At 39.4% G+C, this 21,026-nt stretch overlaps 1 protein-coding gene across 1 annotated transcript in view; it reads right to left on the bottom strand.

The window, feature by feature from the left end:
* Positions 1 to 5,088: 5,088 nt before the first annotated feature.
* Positions 5,089 to 21,026, bottom strand: part of pcp4b (Purkinje cell protein 4b) — a 42,584-nt gene continuing 26,646 nt past the window's right edge. Inside the window, exon 3 of the mRNA XM_085130456.1 lies at positions 5,089 to 5,822. Within this exon, the coding sequence (XP_084986582.1) occupies positions 5,689 to 5,822 (134 nt within the window). The 3' untranslated portion in view covers positions 5,089 to 5,688. The remainder of the gene's footprint in view (positions 5,823 to 21,026) is intronic.

Raw genomic sequence — 21,026 nt, 5'->3', positions numbered from 1 at the left:
AAAGAAAACATCTTTAAAAAAGACCACTGGGTGGTCCGATCACCGCAATACTGAACTTTTCAATTCAATTCAATTTTATTTATATAGCGCCAAATCACAACAAAAGTCGTCTCAAGGCGCTTCATAGATACAGAGAAAAACCCAACAATCCTATGACCCCCTATGAGCAAGCACTTTGGCGACAGTGGGAAGGAAAAACTCCCTTTTAACAGGAAGAAACCTCCGGCAGAACCAGGCTCAGGGAGGGGCGGTCATCTGCTGCGACCGGTTGGGGTGAGAGTGAACTTTAACCTCCTAGGACCTGGCGTCCACATATGTGGACATCACATTTTGGGTTGTCTAGACCAAAATACAAAATTTTGCTCTACAAGGGTCTGATATCCACTTACGAGGACATTATATATACTGTTCTATCGAAATTTAAAGCGAATGTCCTAATTTGTGGATCTCATTTCTGTCAAAAACAAAAATTGGGTAAAAAAAAAAAATAAAAAAAAAAAACAAATCCCGTAATCCTTTGTTTTTACATTCATCAGGTCAGAATCAGCTCAACTACCAAAGAGAAATTAAAAATGCATGCCATGAAAGAGTTCAGGTCTTAGGAGGTTAAAGATAAACTGTATGAACTTGAAGTTCCTCACACTGTCAGGTGTACTTTAAAATAAACTGCGTATAACTTTTGTGTTGTTTTATGCCTAAAACCCGAACTGAAAGCTGCTGCCTAGAACTTCTGTAGCTTTATGAAGGGCTTCATATCTATAACCATCAATAGGTAGACCAAGAAATTCAGAACAACAGAGAGGTGTGTGTCATATGAAACCATTAACTAAAACTCCTCAGGCACCTGTCTCTGTTTCTGACATCAAGTTTTAATCAGATTTTAGAGAGACGGAGAAATTTTTGTTTTGTTCTGAAGTGTGAGAAGCAAGTTTAGCTTTAATCCATCAGCGCTCAATTTCCTGTCGTCTCGCTCCGAGATTTGCCAGCGGAAGAACGTTGACGTGCAAAAGAAATCAACTTTGGATGGAAAATACCTTATTAGGTATTTACTGGTCCTTTGTGCTGGAAAACTGGCTGGTGGAGTGTTAGAAGTGAAAATGATAATTGTGCTAATTCCAGAGGAAGCATCAGTCTTTGGTACAGACAGAGGGCTCGTTGTATTTGACAGTGAAATTCCTCACATCATGCTCACAGGCACACACGCTCACTCGATTAGATCAGATTCATGTTACTGTTGGTGTGACAGGATACTAATGACTAATGCAATTTTAATGAATCAAACTGAGTGGAATCATTCATCTCCACATCTCCGGGGAGCATAAGACTACCGTGCAGAAATATCCTTATCTCTGAACAACTAACCACATCTCACTACAACAATGTGTGAGATTTTATGTTTCTATAATGTTGTTAAAACACATATTTATGAAAAAAAAAGCAGATTGGTTGATTTATGGGGCAATCGTGGCTCAAGAGTTGGGAGTTCGCCATGTAATCGGAAGGTTGCTGGTTCGAGCCCCGGCTTGGATAGTCTAGGTTGTTGTGTCCTTGGGCAAGACACTTCACCCGTTGCCTACTGGTGGTGGTCAGAGGGCCCGGTGGCGCCAGTGTCCGGCAGCCTCGCCTCTGTCAGTGCGCCCCAGGGGGGCTGTGGCTACAATGTAGCTTGCCATCACCAGTGTGTGAATGGGTGGATGACTGGATGTGTAAAGCGCTTTGGGGTCCTTAGGGACTAGTAAAGCACTATACAAATACAGGCCATTTACCATTTCCAAGGTAATACATTGGCATGCAAAGTGCACAGCAGTGCGTAAACCAATCATGAAAATGTCAGTTTTCATAAGATCATGGCTGATAAATTATTATCAGTAACATTGTAGTGTGAAATTGATGTCTGTGGCTGTTGGGACAGCACAGAAACCAGTTTATTTGAATGCGTCTACATTTACAGGCTGCTTTTACGGACTCTGAGGGGTACGAAAAATGCTCCAAGATTTATTCTGGTTTCTGTAGGAGTGATATTTGTCTCTATAGGATGAACAGGAGGCACGCAGTGAGTTTCACTGTTCTATTCTCAGTACACGTGGAAAATTTCATCCTTATTTCAGTGCATGCATTACCATAGTGTTCACACTGAACTTAGTGTCTTGGTAATTAATCTAATTTGAGAGGATTTGAGCTTTGTGACATGACGTGTTATCCTGCTGGATTGGCAGCCATGGTTATAAAGAGTCACGGCAGCAACAATAGTCAGGTAGGCTACAGCATGTAAACAATGGTGGGCAATCCCTTACACCATTACAAGAGAGTTTACAAAAAATACAGACATCCTCGTCTCCATATCTTGGTTGGATTTAGTGGTTATTTGAGTTGCCTTCCACTCTAGGTCGTCTTGAATATAAGAAGATAAAGATTTATTCATCTCCTACAGGATATTCAGGTGTCCAGTTGCTTACACACAGAGATCAATTCAATAAATTAACAGTTTAAAGAGTATAAATGGTTCAACTGTTGTTACTGCTGGGAGGTAGTGTGGGGATCAGGTCATGAATCTTTTGTCCTGACAAATCATTATAAAATCTCTTGACAGTAGAAACAAAAGATCTTCTAAAACATTCTGTCCTAAAGCACTTATCATCTGATAAGGTGACTGCTTAATTTACTTTTATGATCAACCAAACTCCTGTGGAAAGGATGACTGTTGTGTTTTGAGTGCGCAGTTCTACCAATCCCCACGCCAGCCTTCTTCACCAACTTGTCTATTCTCTAAGCGTCCTTGTGCGTCATACTGCCTCCCCAACATGTCAGTAAAAAAGAAGACCCTGGCAACACCAGCAGGCCATGTCGAAATGCACTGATTTGCTGCCAAGTCATTGGCTGATCAGATATTTGCATTAATGAACAGGTGAACAGGTATGCTAATGAAGAGGCTGGTGAGTACATATCCCTGCTGTACTATTTTTAATCTTTTTTGTGCGTAAAGTACAAAGAAGGGTGACTCTGGTGACTACTAACATTTATTGTATTGTACAACCCTGCTTGGAGAACAGAGCTGTTTCTACTGTAGGTGAGAGTAGCACACCTTCGAGGCAAATGTCAGGGGACGAAGAACCCACAACAGATGACACAGTCGTCATCCTCTTGTTCTTACTGTCAGAGGAGAAGAGAGGGGACTTATCATAATGCAAGATGAGAACACAATCTCCATATGATAATGCCATATTTTAATTCTATTATGAGAGACAAACACAAACAAGAGTCTGGCCCTTGGGAGGACTGCTGTTCTCTGTGGGCCTTTGGAGGACTTGGCAGGGAGCTTTTTAATAGGTATCAGGTGGAAAATAAAACAAACAGGGTGCTGCAGCGAGTCCTTCCAGAACACAGTGACCTTTTGTGAAAACACAAAGGTCATCTGCACTGCTGCTTTTAAGTAAGTCTGGCAATGTCACCAAACATGCTTTGTATTGATTTGTTAGCAGGTACATGGGACATAAGCAAGGCACAAAAATGTAATTAATATACACAGCTTTTCTAGACAGCTAAATATAAAAATACAATGGTTGCCCTTTCTTTTAGTATTTGTTCTGTTAATAACAATAAGATAATAGTAGCTGTTGTCTCAGCACTTTAATCCTCCTAGGCTTACAAAGCCGATCCGCAGTGAGGATCAATTCCCTGGGGTGCAAAGGTTACCACTGACCTTCATAAGCTTTGCAGGTTTAAACCCCCGACAAGCTTATTCTCTTCAGCTTCTACCTAAGAATAAGAAGATTTAGTGCATAAGGGCAGTCGTGAATTTGTTATTTAACTGGTAAGTTGTCGCAGCAGCACAATGCGGCCAGCAGAAAGAGTCAGATCACAGATAAACCTGTTTGATGATGACTCACCTTATACGACACACTGCCATTATACAAACTTTGATAACTCTGTTACCATATTACAGGTTCGGCAGGCGCTAATGTGCATTTAAGCTAAGTGCATTTAAGCTACGTGCTAACATCAGTATGCTAAAACGGAAACAATGGTAAACTAGCAGATTTATATTCATCATTACTTTTCTGTTAGTACAATTTATTTTACTTACTTGTTTAGTGCTGAACTTTGACAGGGTTGAATACAGCTATTTACGCACGTACCACTATTGCTGTGCTAGCTGTTGCATTTTACGAACATTTGCTAATTGTTGAGCCTCTGACCGCCCGTGCTTGATCTACTAGATATGGCCATTTAACAGTTTAAACAAAATGGAATATCACATTTTTCTGATTGAACTAAAGTGGTTGATTAACCAGTCAAAATCACTGTCCGTATTGCGATGACGCTAGCATGGGAAAAAATTACATCTTCTTTTAGAAAAGCATCAGTGATTGACAACTTGCTTGTTAGAGTTGTGTGTTTTGTGTGATGTGCTTTGGTCTTCATTCTTTTGAAACCAGACGTCAGGGTTTAACTTTTACAGTGTCTTTGCCAGAGTTGGTTTGTTTATTTATACAGACTAATGAGGGAAGGGCTAACCACATAATGTGCCGGAGTCGTATACTGTACTGCATAATGATGCGAGGCTTTGTGCCTTTCTGTAATCAGTTTCAAAAGGAGTAAGGCTTGTTTGTGACAGCTCTGCAGCTGAAATCCTGGCCACTGGAATAATTTACACAGAACTATAAAAAAAAAATGAAATAATGAAGCAGCAGCCGGGCAGTTCAGACAGAAATCTGATGTCAGTGCCCCTACAAATGCAGTTTTTACACAAATTACTACTGAAAACTCAATAAAAGCCGATTTTAAAATTGTATTATTATTATTTTTTACAATCCTTCACTTCACAACAAAATATCACTGTTGGAGTTTGACCTAAAATATATGACATTTAATGAGGTGTATGCTGTTGGGTGGTTGTAGGTTAGCAAATGCCTAAAGCTGAGAGCAGCTCAGTGGGAATCAGTCACTCAGTTAGCCTGGCTTTACACGGAGAAGGTCATCAAGCTGAGAAGGGAATACATTAGGCCAAGCTTATTCAGAACAGTTTCTATTCGCAGACAGAGTAAAAGTCCCTACGCATACTGCAACAATTCAGCAGCCACATTTCGGCACAGTTTCCACACAGAGTTTTTATTTATTCAATTTACATTGACACATTTTGATAGTACCATGCAGGTAAGAAATAAAAATGCCTCTGGATGAAATATTATACTCGGAATGAAAAAGCTCCAGGCAGGGTTTCCTTAAAACAGCCTTCACTCTAACATTAGCTTTTAGTCCACCCACACTAAGAATACAGGTGCTTTTAGGGAAACACAGTCTAAAGCAGTACAGAAAGGGATGGTGAGGGGAAATATAAGTACAAAAACATATTCTAACACAAACACCAGCTAGACTTTATGATATATGGGACATATATGGCAGGACAGAAACCATATCGTTATTACTCTATTACTTAGTTATTGATACAGTAGTCGAATATTAAATAATAGCATTTATAATTATAGGGTAAGGAAAATTCACAGACATGTTATATGATTAACAGGCTATTGCATTCCACCCCCCCACCCCCACCCCCCATCCCCATCGCAACCCTTTGAGTTCCAACTGGTATGAATTTGTTTTACATGCAAATGTCACACCGTCGTCGCTGTGCCGTCACTTCCGCCCGCCGTCCCTGCACACAGTGACAGAGCAACATGGTGTTCACTAGGACTTTTCATCACACTTCTTCTTCTTCTGGAACTTTCTGAACTGTGACTGGATGGTGACGGCTGCCTTTTCAGTCTCTGGGTCGTCCAAGTCGATGTCAAAGTCCTCTGGCACATCCGTTTTGGATGCATCTGGAAAGGAAAATGAAAAGGTGTTTGAGCCTTTCATCAGTGTGGACAAAGTTGGAGTTTATCCCACGGTCAGGTAAGGCCTCTGCTCTGAAAAGCAATTTTAGATTAGCAACCTTAAGGACAGAGGTCAAGTTGTATTTTTCTACTTATTGACATCTTCGTGGGACCGTTTTTGGATCAACATTTTTAAAAGTTGTTTTTTTTAAGCCTCATCAGCATATCCCGATAACAAGGCAGTGCTTACTGTAGAGAGATCACTGCTTCTGTTATTTTGCATGACGTAATGGTCATATAAGGTCTTTCAAGACATCTGCTATATATGATCAGCACTGTGTGGACATGAGTAAAGTTTAGGCTTTTGTTAGCAGCTCGGCCTTCATTTGGGCTCATAGGTACAGATCAACAGAGCATTACCAAGGTGAAAAGGCATGCGCACAGGTGCTGATTTCCAAAGCTGTGGTCTTTTCCGTAACCTGAAGTAGTAATGTGTAGACAACTAGTCTAGTGTGAATGTTGGCAGGACATAGCTGGCTTGATCTCATAATCTGTCAACATCAGCTTATGTAATAATGCTGTAACTAACTACTACATTATTACCTGAGTACTCAGTAGTCACAGATCAGACCACATCTTTTGGCACAGCCAAAAAGTTTGACTGAAAACATTTGCCAGTGTAGCTGTTACAGGGTTTTTGGTATTTCCTGCTACTGTTGATGTTTAAAAGACTTTTGCAATGATGACACTCACATGCTCAGATAATATGTAGTACACACAGCAACACACAGAGTTCTGTCACAACATCATATGATATGGGTAAATAATAGTGGAGCAGGGCTTCTGTCAGGGAGTCGGGCAGCTTTTTCTGAGGTCAGAGTGCAAGAAATAAATTGACGACCAGTTCTTAATCCTATCTGGAGCTCAGCCAACACTGGCAAAAAGGCCATGACTGTAATCCCAGTGAAAGCGGATCATATATATGCACACTACCAGTCAAAAGTTTGAGCACACCTTCTCATTTAATGTTTTTTCTTTATTTTTGCTACTTTCTATATTGTAGGTACATACTGAAGACATTAAATATATGAAGCTAGATATATGGAATTATGTAGCAAAGAAAATAATAATTCTAAATATGTCTTATATTATATAAATCTCAGAAGAGATGAGCCAAGAAACACAAGGAATGGACATTAGACCAGAAATCTGTGCGTTGGTCAGATTAGTCCAAATTTGAGCTCTTTGGTCCCACCCACTGTTTGTTTGTGCGACGCAGAAAAGGTGAACGGATGATCTCTAAATGCATGGCTCCCACCGTGAAGTATGGAGGAGGTGTGATGGTGTGAGGGTGCTTTGCTGGTGACCTGTTGGGGATTTATTAAAAACTGAAGGCGCATTGTACCAGCATGGCTACCACAGCATCCTGCAGCGACATGCCATCCCACCCGCTTTGTGTTTAGTTGGACCATCATATATTTTTCAACAGGACAATGACCCCAAACACACCTCCAGGCTGTGTAAGAGCTATCTGACCAAGAAGGAGATGATGGAGTGCTGCACCTGACGGCCTGGCCTCCACAGTGACCTGACCTAAACCCAGTCAAGTTGGTTTGAGATGAGATGGACCGCAGAGTGAAAGCAAAAGAGCCAACAAGTGCTCAGCATCTCCGGGAACTCCTTCAAGACTTTCGGAAAACCCTTTCAGGTGACGACCTCATGAAGCTCATTGAGAGAAAGGCAAGAGTGTGTTAAACAGTAATCAAAGAAAAAGGTGGCTGTTTCGAAGAATCTAAATATAAACATGTTGTGAGCTATTCCACGCTTTTTTTGCTTACTACAGAATTCATGTGTTCATTCATCTACAATGTAAATAGTCATGAAAATAAAGAAAAACTATTAAAGAAAATGTGTGACAAACTTTTGACTTGTAGAGTATATATATACCAAAATCAAATCAGTGTTAGGTTATCATTTTAAATTTCTACACAGTGGAAAATACAAAGCATTTGAATGTCATTCCAAAAAGCGTTTAGTTATATCTAACTGCATAATTTTAGGGTAATATGTAGTATGTATTTTAAGGCTAACTAGGTTTTAAAAACCTGATTGTTATTGTTATTATTGTCCTTAATATGGTCAACAAGCATTTGTGCATTTTCATTACCTGACAAATGGTTAGAAACATGAATAAATAGCCGATCGAGGAGTAAATGAGCAGATGAAAATAGCTGTGGTGTTACAGTTTTGGTGATTAAAATGATTTCCTCCCTGTAGGTTATATGAAGGGAGGCTATCAGAAGATTTTTCTCAAGCAGCATTCACTGTGGCTCCAACATATATCAACAACAACTTTTGCCACCAAGAATAACAGTCTAGAAGAAAGTAAAAGTCTCTCAAGCCTCCTGAAAATAATAATCATAGCATTGTTTTTGCCATGTAAAGAATAACTGTATACAATTTTTACCATTTTGCATCTGTGATGATTAACGATCCTCAAACACAACCAGAGTTAGGTGGTTTTAGCCATTTTATTTTTCTGAGCAACTAATGAGTCACCAGCAGAGCTCCACATGAAGTCTAATCCATTTTTGCTGCCTTACAAAACTTCTGCAAAACATTGATTGTCTCCAGTTTGATCAGCAGAGAAGCACACGACAGAAGAGCAGAGGAGCGACTTGTGTATTGACCGTGCAGCTAATCCTTGGGTTCCCTTGAGGTTGAACTTGAGTACCTCTCTCTTGCTGCTCAAGGAGAAAACACTAACCTCTATATCAAGTCGCACTTTGAATCCAGCATTAATTGATATTGAATTTTCCAACGCTCTGATGCCTGCTGTTTTCATCCCAGCGGCATTACCTATTGAGCTGTGCCCTCTGCCGTGTCAACATGTTCGTAATCTTTGCAGTACGACTGGATGAGATCTGTACTGTCTGACTACAGAGGAAGGTGAAAGGATGGATCTGATCTGATGCTGCCTTCAAGTGCTTGAAGGGATCATGTCAAGCTCAGCTAAGTCATGAAAAAATCAAGTCCAGCTTGTTTGAGTCAGAAATGCATCCATCAAAGAGCTGACCTTTTTATAATACTTTAAAATCTCTTTGTCCTGGTTGAATGCGGTCAGGTTATGTTGCAAAAACTGCTAAAAGATTTGATTAAGAATCCAAGTGGCATCAAAGGTTCTACTCCTTTAAAGCTACAGACAAACATAGAATCGTATTCATACATATCACATTAAGACCTCTGCAAACTGAACCCAGAAAAACGATTTCACTAGTGACAGGTGATTTGCAAGGGGCTCACTGAGTGATCTGTAGGCCTGCATGACCGTGGCTTTAGCAATCTTTTTTTTTTCAGCGACTGGCATCAACCACATTTCAGGGAATATTCCTTTTAACCTCACAGCAGTTGTGGTTGGATGGCCTGTATTAGGCTACGTTCACACTGCAGGTCTTAATGCTCAATTCTGATTTTTTGATCAAATCTGATTTTTTTTTTTTTTGCCTGGTTGTTCACACTACAAATAAAATGTGACAGCAAACGTGCTTTAATGTGAACGGTTCACGGCCCTCAAAGTGGCCGGCATGCGCAAAAGAAGACGTCACACACAACATGTTCTGTTTACGGAAGTAAAAATGGCGGCTACAGAGCTAGTGGGCGTTGTTGCAAAGGTCTATCAATTTCTGCACAATTGTAACCGACAGAATTTTGACAAATTAATTAGAGAAATAGGGACACTGAGAAAAAAGAGAGCCCTTGCTTTAACAATGGCCGCCATGCTTTCTCGTTTGTCTTCTCCGGCGCTGATAATCGGCTTCTGTCTTGTGTCAGTGAAGTAAAAGACGGATTTAATGACCATTCAAACAGCAGTCGCTTTCTAAAACATTCAGATATGTATCGGATTTAGTACCAGAAGTGACCCAGGTCGGATTGGAAAATATCGGATTTGTTCCGTTCACACTGTCATACCATGATCATGGGTCACACAGGGTCATAAAAGTCGGATTTGATGCGCTTTCGCCTGCAGTGTGAATGTAGGAAAACGTGTATTTTGGACAAAACTGGGCAAAATTAAACCAAAACTGGCTTTTCTCGCTATACAGTGAATTATACTGTATATCGTACATGGACCAAGGAGGCTGCACCAGTGAGAGTAATTGGGACAGTTTCAATACTAGTGCATAAGCACAGTAGACATAAAGTCAAACCTCTTTAGAAATGGATAAGTTACTATTCTAGTTTTCAATATCATGTCTCAAAAGAGCAAAATGCAATTTTTGGTCAATTTAATCAACATTTGTCCAAGTATGTAGAAACTATACCACTCCTATCATTGTGAGTTGATAACTCCAGAGCAAGGAAACATGAATGAAACAGTTGATGCCCATTGGCTAATGCAAGCACCATTTACAGTACTTTACTAACACTGTGCTACTTCGATCCTGCATGGATGTAGCTTCAATTTTAAAGGTCTGAAAAAAGAAGCCAGTGAGGATGTGTTTGAAGGCCACCAGATGGTGACAGATGTGGTTGCAGAAAAATGGCTTTCTGCCCCGACCTCTGTAAACACTGTTGAGTTTATGGTCTTAGTCATTCATTTTGGGCCATGTTGAATAAAAACTTCAGCCAAGTCTTGGTCATACCATGTTTCCAAATGGAGGATTTTCTGTGGTATGCTCATAGGCTAACGACTTATGCTTACTTTCATAGTGGGAAGTCAAAACAGGACTTCGGAAACTAATGGGTGACATAATGGTAGCGACATTTATCCTTTATGCTCTCTGCGGGCCTGAGGGGAAACTGCTATAGTGAATTAAGAGCAGTAATGAAAAAGTATTTAAAAGAAGATTTATGAACATTATTAACAAGGGAGGAAGAAAAACACGTCTTCCAAATTACTGAAAGCAAATGGGCTCACCTCTGTGTTCGCCGCTAGTCATGTCAGTCAGAGCCACATGTCAGCTATGTTACCTAAGCATCTTCATTAGCAATGCCCTGACTCGCTGTTTGTGTTTTGTCGATCAGCCGTCACGCACGCTGCATGACTGACCCACTCATTCGCCCACTTTGTTTGGATGATTATAAAAAAATTTATTTAAAAAAAAGAAAGAAAAGGTTAATTAATCTAAAAATAAACTAATAAATACATACAGTAAATAAGAGCATTAATACAAGGATAAATCAATACAGTACAGATAAAAGTATAAACATGTCTTGTAATATCTACAGTCATTTTTAATATTTTGTGCTTTTATTGGGAACATTTCCTTTCTTCGTCCTCATATTGAGTTTCAGCCTGTTAGAATTTCTCAGACACATTCCCACATTTCTAGTTTCCTCTGTCAACACGAGCAGCTGAATTCTTTGGTTTGTTCACCCTCAGACTTTCTTATCTTTTTCAAATCACTCGACTCTCATCCACCCATCCCACCCATTCATGAGCTCTCCCTGTCTGCCATGCATATGTCCCCCAGTTTGTCCACTGTCATTGTGTTTCATTTGCTTCTTGTACACGACTGCTTCAATCTCTGTTATTCTCACTTCTAAAACTAAATAGAGAATAAAACCCACTAAAAATGGCATTACCATGGCAACATTTAGTTTCTCTCTGCAATCAACAACTGCAAACTGGAGTTTTGCACAGACCCAACACGTCGTCGTCATCCCGATGAATGCTTGGAGTCTTTAGGGTGGATTTTCTTCTGTTTTATAAGACAGGAAGCCACAGCTGAATGTGACAGTGACAGATCATTCTCCTCACTTTGTGGATTCATCTCCTGCTCACGACACACATTACAGATCATCAAACCCATTACCCCTGGCATCCCTTTCAGCGTCTCTGTCTTTACTTAATGTGAGTGTAATATCTGCTGTCGGGGTGCCGCGCCCGCTCATCTGGTTTTGTACTTTCAGCAAGTAAAAGAATAAATAAACAAATCCATGATGCTGTTGTGTGGTACCTGCTGAAATTTAGGCTTAATTGCTATGAGCTCTGAAACTAAGATGATTTGGTTTAAATGGAATAGATTCATAAGAGTCATGATAAGACCCTCTTTGGTTGGCTTTCTTTCAGAATGCCTTTTAAAAGCCGCTTTGAAGCCCACTGAAAGTTGGGACATCTTATTGATTTCACTGCTTAAAACCAGTTGAGCCATAAGAGGGATTTGTGTGAGCCAGGGACGAGAGACATGAAAGAAGGCTTACAGACCTTGAGACAAAAGAAAGTGATTGTTCAAAGTAAAGTAGAACTTATTAAGTTTTCGCACAGCATGTGGACGGCTATTTTAGCCCACGTTACTGCAGCAAGTTATTACATCTGTGAGTAAAATGGTCTGTGCTGCATACTTTACGCATATTGTTGCTGCTGTTGCTAGCAGCATGCCACAAAGACACATAATTTTTCTTTAATTGAACCTACAACGTGCAGTGTGTTCTTACAAAGTCTGAGTAAACTGGACAAAAAGGATAAAAGAGGAACTGGCTTAAAATAGACTACAGCAGAAGACCAGTATCTGCAAGTAATGTCCTTAAGAAATAGGAAAAATAATAATAATCCAATACAGGACCCGAGAGACGCATCTTTCCCTTGAGTTGATTTAACTCCTCACTGAACCCCGATCCGAAATCTTCTCAGTGAACAGGTGGCTGCAAAGAAGCCATTCTTAAGGAGGTGAAACAGGGAGAAAAAAAAGATGAGCTATGCTAAATTACACAAGAGCTGGACTGAAAGACACTGTCAGGTCTGATGGAGTAATAGTTCCAAAATCGAATGTTCTAGATAAAATCATCTTCAGTATGTACGGAGGAGGTCAGGAGACAGGTGAGTATCTGCAGCCATCTGTACAACACTGTGGCTGTTCTGTCATGGTTTGGGGATCAATTTCAACCAGTGGTGTTGGAGATCCCTTTAAATCTGATGGAAATATGAACACAGAAAAGTACCTCAACATTACTGGAGCAGTGTGGGATCGTCTTGACAGCAAACAGAACAAAAGGCAGCCAGCATCCAATAAAGAGCTTTGAATGTCCTTCAAGAAGCCAGAGAACTATTCCTGAAGACAACTTAGAGGAATGACAAGAAAGCTTGACTCAGGCTTGATTCAGGCTGTGTTGCTGAAAGTGAAGGTTTTTGTGTCAAACATTGGCTTTCAATCTCATTAGAATTGTAGAAATTTTATTTCCATGTGTTACAAAATCACTGCATCTCTTTCTCAAATGCCACAAAGTAGAAAAATGCAACACATTTTTCCACCAACTCAGTGAAGAAAAACAATCGAGATCTTTTGCTTCTAAATTCTTCACTTTGGGTCTTATTCTCAGAAAGCAGTGTGCAACACACCAGGAATTATAACTGGCAGGAATATGCAGTGAATACCAGGGGTGACGATGAAACACCCGACAGCCCCTTCACAGGTGTTACACAGCTGTAAAAAAGGGTTACAAAATAGTAAAAGCTGCTTCCGGTGCTGAAAGGATGAGATACGTATTTACTTTTGGTTAGCGTTCTTGTTAAATATTGTGGATCTGTAGCTTACAATATAAAGCATTGTTGGGATTCTGCTATGTTGGCATCACCAACAGTAGATGTCACAGTGAATGGAAGTTTATTTATCAACTATGTTACCTGAGTCGTTGACACTTGCAGCATATAAGGTCATAAATTGAGCTTAAGAGTCTAAAGTGTGGCCTGGACTGTATCATTATACAATGCTGTCAGTAATATTGATCAGGTGACACAAGGGGAGGCACACTCTGGCATCTGATTTGCATAGCAAGAGATAAAACGCAGTAATGAGACACCTTATCCAAATGAACCCAGTAGTGCAATTGCCACATATACACCTGTGAAGCTTAAAGTAGACTGGGAATCCTCGAGATAGACAAGAAGCAAGAAATGTCCTCCAGCTATCAGAACAAGCCAGTCAGAATTTTTAAACGTTTTTGGCATTTTCTACCATGGCACCTCTAAATTTTACACAAAACAAATAACAGAGTTGCTGAAAGATCTGAACTTGAAAGCATTTTATTTAACTATGACATATGGTGCACACAAACAGAACCTCCCAAGAGGTTTTAACCTCCCAAAGAACAAAGCGCAGTAGAAATAATATAACCATTTTTTAAGTCGATTTTCATTTGTGTGAACATACAAATATTTTCACATTTTTTGTCTATTAAATTTCAAAAAATAACTAAAAAAAAGACTCCTTAAGAAAGGAAAATGCATGTTAAGTAAGGTAACACACACTCAAGCTGTGTTCCCCGACCAGTTGTGCTCAATTGCACAGTCACCCTACAAAGACTCATTTGGAGCCATGAAAAATCCTCATGTACTGTGTGCATATATATTTATGTGGGTAGAAATGTGTGTGTACAGTTTAAAGCCAGCGTGAAAGTCAAGGAAACATTGTCAACCCCTGAGGCCATGAGACACTAGAGAGGCGCAGAAAACCGCGAGAGAGACGATCGATATGCGCATAAACGTGGAGGACCATGTCAGCATCGATTGGTACGGTTTTCCCCTTTATGCCTACTTTTTATTTTAATGTTTTTTCTCTTGCTTTGGCAAGGAAGCATCTGTGTAACCTACTTGGACATGGCATCAGATTTGAAAGAGGAAGCCAGAAAACATGGTGCATTCAAAGGCCTGAAGAAGAAATACTGTTTGTGTTTTCAGCTCCTGAAACAAAGATACGGTGTGCATTCAATAACATTATCCAACAGAATAGGAAGAATTCGTTATGGTTATAATTTAGTACAGTAAAGCTAATTAAAAAGTGTGTGGAAAATGGGTCATCTTCACTTTGAGGGGCTTGTCCACAAGCTAATTATACAAGGATGACTTTGATCTCTAAGGTGAGCCCGTTTGAAATTACGCCTGTGCCTGTTCGAAACGAGGGGGAGGTGCCGTTGGTGGAGCAGTTCCACATTGTTCTTTAACATTACTTTGCAAGCTTAACATTTACATGAGGTAACTGAGCTGTTTTCATGTGTCATGTCCCACATGAATAAGCAGATAACAGAGAGCACTTCCCATATGACAGCATCACTGTGCCCCATCCTTAACTGCTACTGTCTGTGTGGTTTGTTCATGCAGTATCATGTAAAGCTGTGGTACTAACAGCTGTTTCAGTGGCAGGGACAGTCTGTGTCGTACTTGGGCTCATAAGGTCACTGAAGAAATGAAGCATATGGTACAAACACATGACATCTGGACTCCAACCACGTCTGCCAATGTCACAGAAGCCCACTAAAAGGTTCTGAATAGTACACTGACTTCAATATACACCGTCACCTATTCAACTACTAAACACAGATATTGAATCAGCCAATCACATGGCAGCAGCTCAATAAATTTAGATATGTAGACAACGTCAAAACGACCATCTGTAGGGTTTATAGAGATGGGACCAAAAAAACTGTTAATTTCCTTGAAGAATAATTTTCAACAATTTTTTTCTGATTAAAACAAGACTGTAACTAAATTAAAAGGACAACAAATATGATAAAATGTATTGATACATTTGTCAACCAGTAGAAATGAGATGAAATTCAAGGGAGACGAGATCCAATCAGAACTACACTGTTCCAAAAAATAGTAATGTCAAAGTATCTTACTGTATATTTTACAGTTTTGTACTGTCTTTCTAGAATATCATTAAATTTACATAAGTAGACTGTGATTTTACTGTAAATATAGTAAAACACAATTTACTTGTTTTTTAAATATATTTTTTTGTACATATGCATATTTAGATTGTAAAAATACATTTAGAAATGTATCATAATTTCACAAATATTTGTCTGTTATGTGAGAGAATGATCTGTTAAATTCAAATGTAATGCTATGGAAAAGTATATCACATGATTATAAGCTAAACTATAAGCTTGTGTTACATCACATAAGTATTATTATCATTGCTATTTAGGGCGATTGTGGCTCAAGAGTTGGCAGTTCGCCTTGTGATCAGAAGGTTGCCGGTTCGAGCCCCGGCTCGAACACTCTCAGTATTGTGTCCGTGGTCAAGACTCTTCACCTACTGGTGATGACCAGAGGGGCCGATGATGCGATATGGCAGCCTTGCCTCTGTCGGTCTGTTCCAGGGCATGCAATCCATTATTATTTACACCAACTGTTAACTGTATATTTCTGTACATTTACGTATTATGATTCATATTGCCACATTCATTCACCTTGTTTATAGGTAATTTCATTGTTTGATTACGTTAAAATGTTCCTAATTTAATGTCTAAAAGCACTTGGACAAGGCACAATCCCATGTAAAATTAGCGCAACAAACTCTATTTTCATTACTGAAAATAACTGTATTTTTATGAGAAAGTTATTTTCTGTTATTTTACGGTAGTATTTTGGCACCCCAGCCCAGAATATTACCATTTTTTTAAGATGTTTTTTTTTCCTATTTATAGATGATTTCATTGTTTAATCACATTAACATGTTCCTAATTTAATGTTTAACATCACTTGAAAAGGCAAGATCCCATGTAATATTAGCGCAACAAACTGTATTGTCATTACTGGAAATGACCGTATTTTTATGAGGAAGTTATTTTCTGTTATGTTACTGTGGTATTTTGGCACCCCAGCTGCCAGAATATTACAGTTTTTTTAAGATGTTTTTTATAACAGTGTAACTAAGTTGCGTAGATGTGAGTTGAGTTGGGAAGTGATTTTTTTTCTCCCTGTTTGCCATGAAAACATAAAAAAAATGTCAGAAAATAGATTTCTGAAATCTGAAAGACTTAAATAACCACTATCTATTTAAAATGCAAGTCACTACAGTCAACCTGTACTGGACGAAGCATAAATGAAGCTGTGTTGGATGAAAGAATGAAAATAGAGGCCTTTCACCCAGGAGAATGAGGTTTGTGCGTAGTGAAAAAAAACAATAGTAATATTAATTTTTACTGTTAATAGTTAATGTTTTCAGTTTAACTGCCTGGTTGTGTTCAGGTATTGTATAGCTGAATAAAGACTTGGGTTAAAATACGCCCTTTCAAAAACATTAACCGTGTATTCGAGCCCTGAAAGCACAACTCTCCTACATGTGACATTATAAAAATGTGCCTGGCTGTGCTCTTAACCTAGCTGCTATTACAATTTGAGCATAATGCACACCAATCTCATGTTTCTTTTGTAAGGTTTTCATTGTCTGAATCATACAGTCGCACACATTCACAGGTGCTTTGACTCTACTCTCTTTCAAGCACTGTTAATGTCAATATAATGCATGAATTTCTCAAATTAAATGCCTACAGGGAAGCTAACTGAAAAACTTTAAAGTGAAAAGTTTTGTATTTTACACGTTTAAGTTTAGTCATTTTAGCTAAACAGGCTGAATTATTCTGTAAATGAGTTCAACCTTGAACAGAAATATAATTACAGATTCTTTTACACGTCAAACTCTAAAAGCCTCAAATGAAGGTCCAGGTTCCTCTGCGGTTAGATAAACAAACCTTGGTTTTGCACTAAAGTAGTAAAATTAGAAAAATTTCATCATGTTGCATCATGAAAAGAAATAATATTCCAGCTATATATTTAACAAATAGCAGATAGGACACCCTGCAAATGACCTCTTCTGATCAACATCATTTGCAGTTACTTCTGTTTTATCTATGTCAGGTTTTGCACATTATTATCACTCTGCAGACTTTGTTTTGTACGTTTAAAACAATAACAACCTGTTGTGTCACTTTCTGAATCACCCTCTTTTAATAAGAGTAAAATTTATGAGCACCAGCAGCCAGCACTCTCTAACTCTTTATGCAGAAAAGCAGAAAAAAGATTCATTTGTATCCACTTGATAAACATTCAATCTGGCGTCTTTATCTTTGCAGAAAACACTTGCATCCTCCACCCGCTGGTATCAGGGAAACAGCCCCTTCTGCATCTCTGAGGTGCGTCACAGCTGCATGTACTTAAACGTACCCAGTTCAAAATGAGTTCCAGTGCATATGAATACATCTGTTTGTGGCTGTCCTTGAGCCTGTGAGAGGTTGCCTCTAAAGACTGTGCTGTGTGCGAGTCAATAGCAGCATTACTCCCACTCCCCCTCCCCTTCGCCCACTCTCTCTCTCCCCCCACATCTCTGTGTATTAAGAAACACACTTCAGACACGCTGGGAAAGCAGTTTTTACAGGCTTCAAATTAATTTTCAAGGTCAGACAACAAAGGCGCATTCTGTGTTTGTGTATGTGTACTGCGGGCCGTGTAGTTTCCTTCACTTTCTCTTTTCATTAAGTGAGTGAAATGCTAGAGCTGAATTTTAAAGGCAGTGAAAAATTAGCCTCCTGCATCACAGTGTTTACCCTGCTCGAGATAATCCTGTTAATTGCTGTTGGTGAATAATGTAGCTGAAACAGCAGCTCGGTTTAATTGGAGCGACTTTTTGTTTTATTTTAGACGGGGTCAGCTGCTGCGTGAACTTGGTTCCAAGCTTCTCTCAATCGCAAATGAGGATGCACTTTTCAAACGCACTTTCCAGGCAGATTACTCCCTTAAGTATTTCTAACTCTTTAAGGTGGATAATTAAAAAAATTGAAACACTGGAACAAAAGATTTGCTTTGATTCTATTGTAGAAAAAAGACTTATTCCCTTCTTTATTGTATCTTTGTACCTTAATTTTTTAACATTTTCTGTCACTTCCACAGAATGTGTTTCTAAGGTTGTTGTTTACCTCTGAATACGTATAGTTATAAAGGCAATCTTTATCCCCAACTGGTCGTGGCAGATAGCTGCCCCTCCCTGAGCCTGGTTCTGCTGGAGGTTTCTTCCTGTTAAAAAGGTTTTTTTTCCTTCCCCCAGTCACCAACTGCTTGCTCATTGGGCATCAGGTAATTGTTGAAGTTGTATTACGTCACAATATAAAGTGCCTTGAGGCGACTGCTGTTGTGATTTGATCCAATAGAAATAAAACTGAATTGAAGTTGCTTTATGTAACTTTATCTATACAATAAACCAGCGGTCTCCAGCCTTTTTTGCACCACGGACCGGTTTATGCCCGATAATATTTTCACGGATCGGCCTTTAAGGTGTCGCGGATAAATACAACAAAATAAAACTAGTACCGGTACCGAAAAAAAGAAGATTTATTCATAAAACACGTGAAAAGACCCAGGAAAACTGAGTTTAAGATAAAAACGATAACAAAATAATGCTGAAAAATGATAAAAACCCTGAAAACCATACATTTCACACCTGAGCCTCAACTCTCGCGGCCCGGTACCAAATGACTCACGGACCGGTACCGGTCCGAGGCCCGGGGGTTGGGGAACGCTGCAATACATCATTACCTTTGCAAAAAAAACCCTCACCATCACACTCATCAACTGATTGCACATAAACTGTAATATTTTCTGACAATACTGCCTGTGTGTAATGCAACAAACATCGGTGTGTGTTTACATCTTAGGTTTTTGGGCCATGTCCTTTGAGTTTTAGAGGTTTGGGAATTATTTTTGGTCTAATGAAACGTTTTCGGTTTTAGCCCTATGGTATTCTGTGTTTCGAGTTCAAGGTTATTTCCGTTGTACTATATTCTTATTTCTGGAACTGTATCTGTCCCCTCTTTTGTCACCTGCCCCTTGTCTTGTCTCTTTGAGTAGTCAGCCTTTGTCTCTGTATTTGGTTAACTTTGGTCCGTCTAGTTCATAGCTTCTTGTCTAGGTCATAGTGTGCATGTGTTTATCTTCTTAATCTATTCTGTGATCCCTGTTATGTCTCGCTCTCTGGTCTCTCTGTTTGTTGTCTCAGGTGAGTCGTCTTTCAGTCACGTTTGTGTTCTGTTCCTGTTTCTAGTGTCTGTTTCTGAGTTTGTTATGTTTCCTGTTTTATTTTGAGAGTCCCTTGTCTCATGTGCATTGAGTTCCTGTCTTCCATCCTCCTGTGTATTTATTGTCTGAGTCTCCCTCTGGTCTTTGTCGTTGTCATACTTTCCCCCATGTGTGCGTGTTCAGTTTTGTAACTTGTAAGTGCTTGATTCCTGGTTAGTCTGAGTTTCTGCATAGAGTATTTTGCTCCCCAAGCTCTGGCAATAAATGCTGTTCAAAGTTCGGGTCGTGTCTCCAAATCTGCAATTGGGTCTGCACTCTGCCAGCTACATATTGGCCACATTTTTGGCACCTTTGGGTTTTGTGTTTCTGAATTTTGTTGTTTGAATTTCTGTGATTTTGGAGTCTGATTCCTGTATGATTGTGAGTCTTAGTTTGAGTCTACAATTCATTTTTATCCATTCAGTTCAGTTCAGTTTGTAATCCCAACAAACACTTCATGGTTGTATAATGGTCAACTGGCCGTCTGTTTGGTTTGTTTTTTTACACGTATTCCTACTTGAACAATGGCTCCAAATTTAACCACTGCAGTGACGTCAGTTTCAGGTACTTCTTCAGGTTGCTTGGACATCCTTATTAGACTTTCTACCAACAGAAAGCTTAAGAATTGTTTCCTACTTACTATAGATTAGAATGAAAAAAACAAAACATTTTCTAGTTTGCGTCAGTGGTGACACAAACTCATTATCGCACGCTTCCAGCCCTGTTTTTTTTCCTATTGAGGTGTTTATACACACAAGGAGCTGCACCCCTGGGTTTATGATGCTGACATCAGGAACAGAGCGGTGATGCTTCTAACGGTCGAATGCGTTACCGACTTCATTCAACAAATGAGGCCCAATTTACATGTGCACAAATGTAAATGACTTAAAAGTAGAGAAGGTGTGTGGCCATCTATTAGCAACCATGTACTAACCAGATTGGTTCTCTAGGAAAGACAAAGAAAGAAATACATGGAACCATCAACAGTCATCTCTCTTTTGTTCGAGTTTTCAGACATACCACGACTGCTTTGTCTGCTTTGCTTTGTCTGGCATCAGGTTTTTAACTATGTTTCCTGTGATGTTTTGATTTTTATGAGTTGCAGTTTTAGCTCCACAAGTGTTTTCTCTCTGTCTCGCCTTTCTGATGATGCCCGTTCTCCTCTCTCTGTCACGGCTGCTGTTTAGCATTCGTCTATTTCCTGTTTTACTTTGAACTTTCTTTAATGCCTTGTGTTTGTTGTACTTCGTGCTTTGTGATTACATACAAAACTGCTCCACCGTGTACTAGTTACACATTCGCCTAACAAGCAAAAGATCCCCGGGTGGAAACACAAACCCCTGGGGGTTGCACCAGGAATTGCATCTAGCGTTAAA

The sequence above is a fragment of the Neolamprologus multifasciatus genome, chromosome 14 (assembly GCF_963576455.1).
Source record: "Neolamprologus multifasciatus chromosome 14, fNeoMul1.2, whole genome shotgun sequence".
Lineage (NCBI taxonomy): Eukaryota > Metazoa > Chordata > Actinopteri > Cichliformes > Cichlidae > Neolamprologus > Neolamprologus multifasciatus.
Note: the sequence above shows the minus strand (reverse complement) of the source record. Positions and strands in the feature narration are given on the sequence as shown.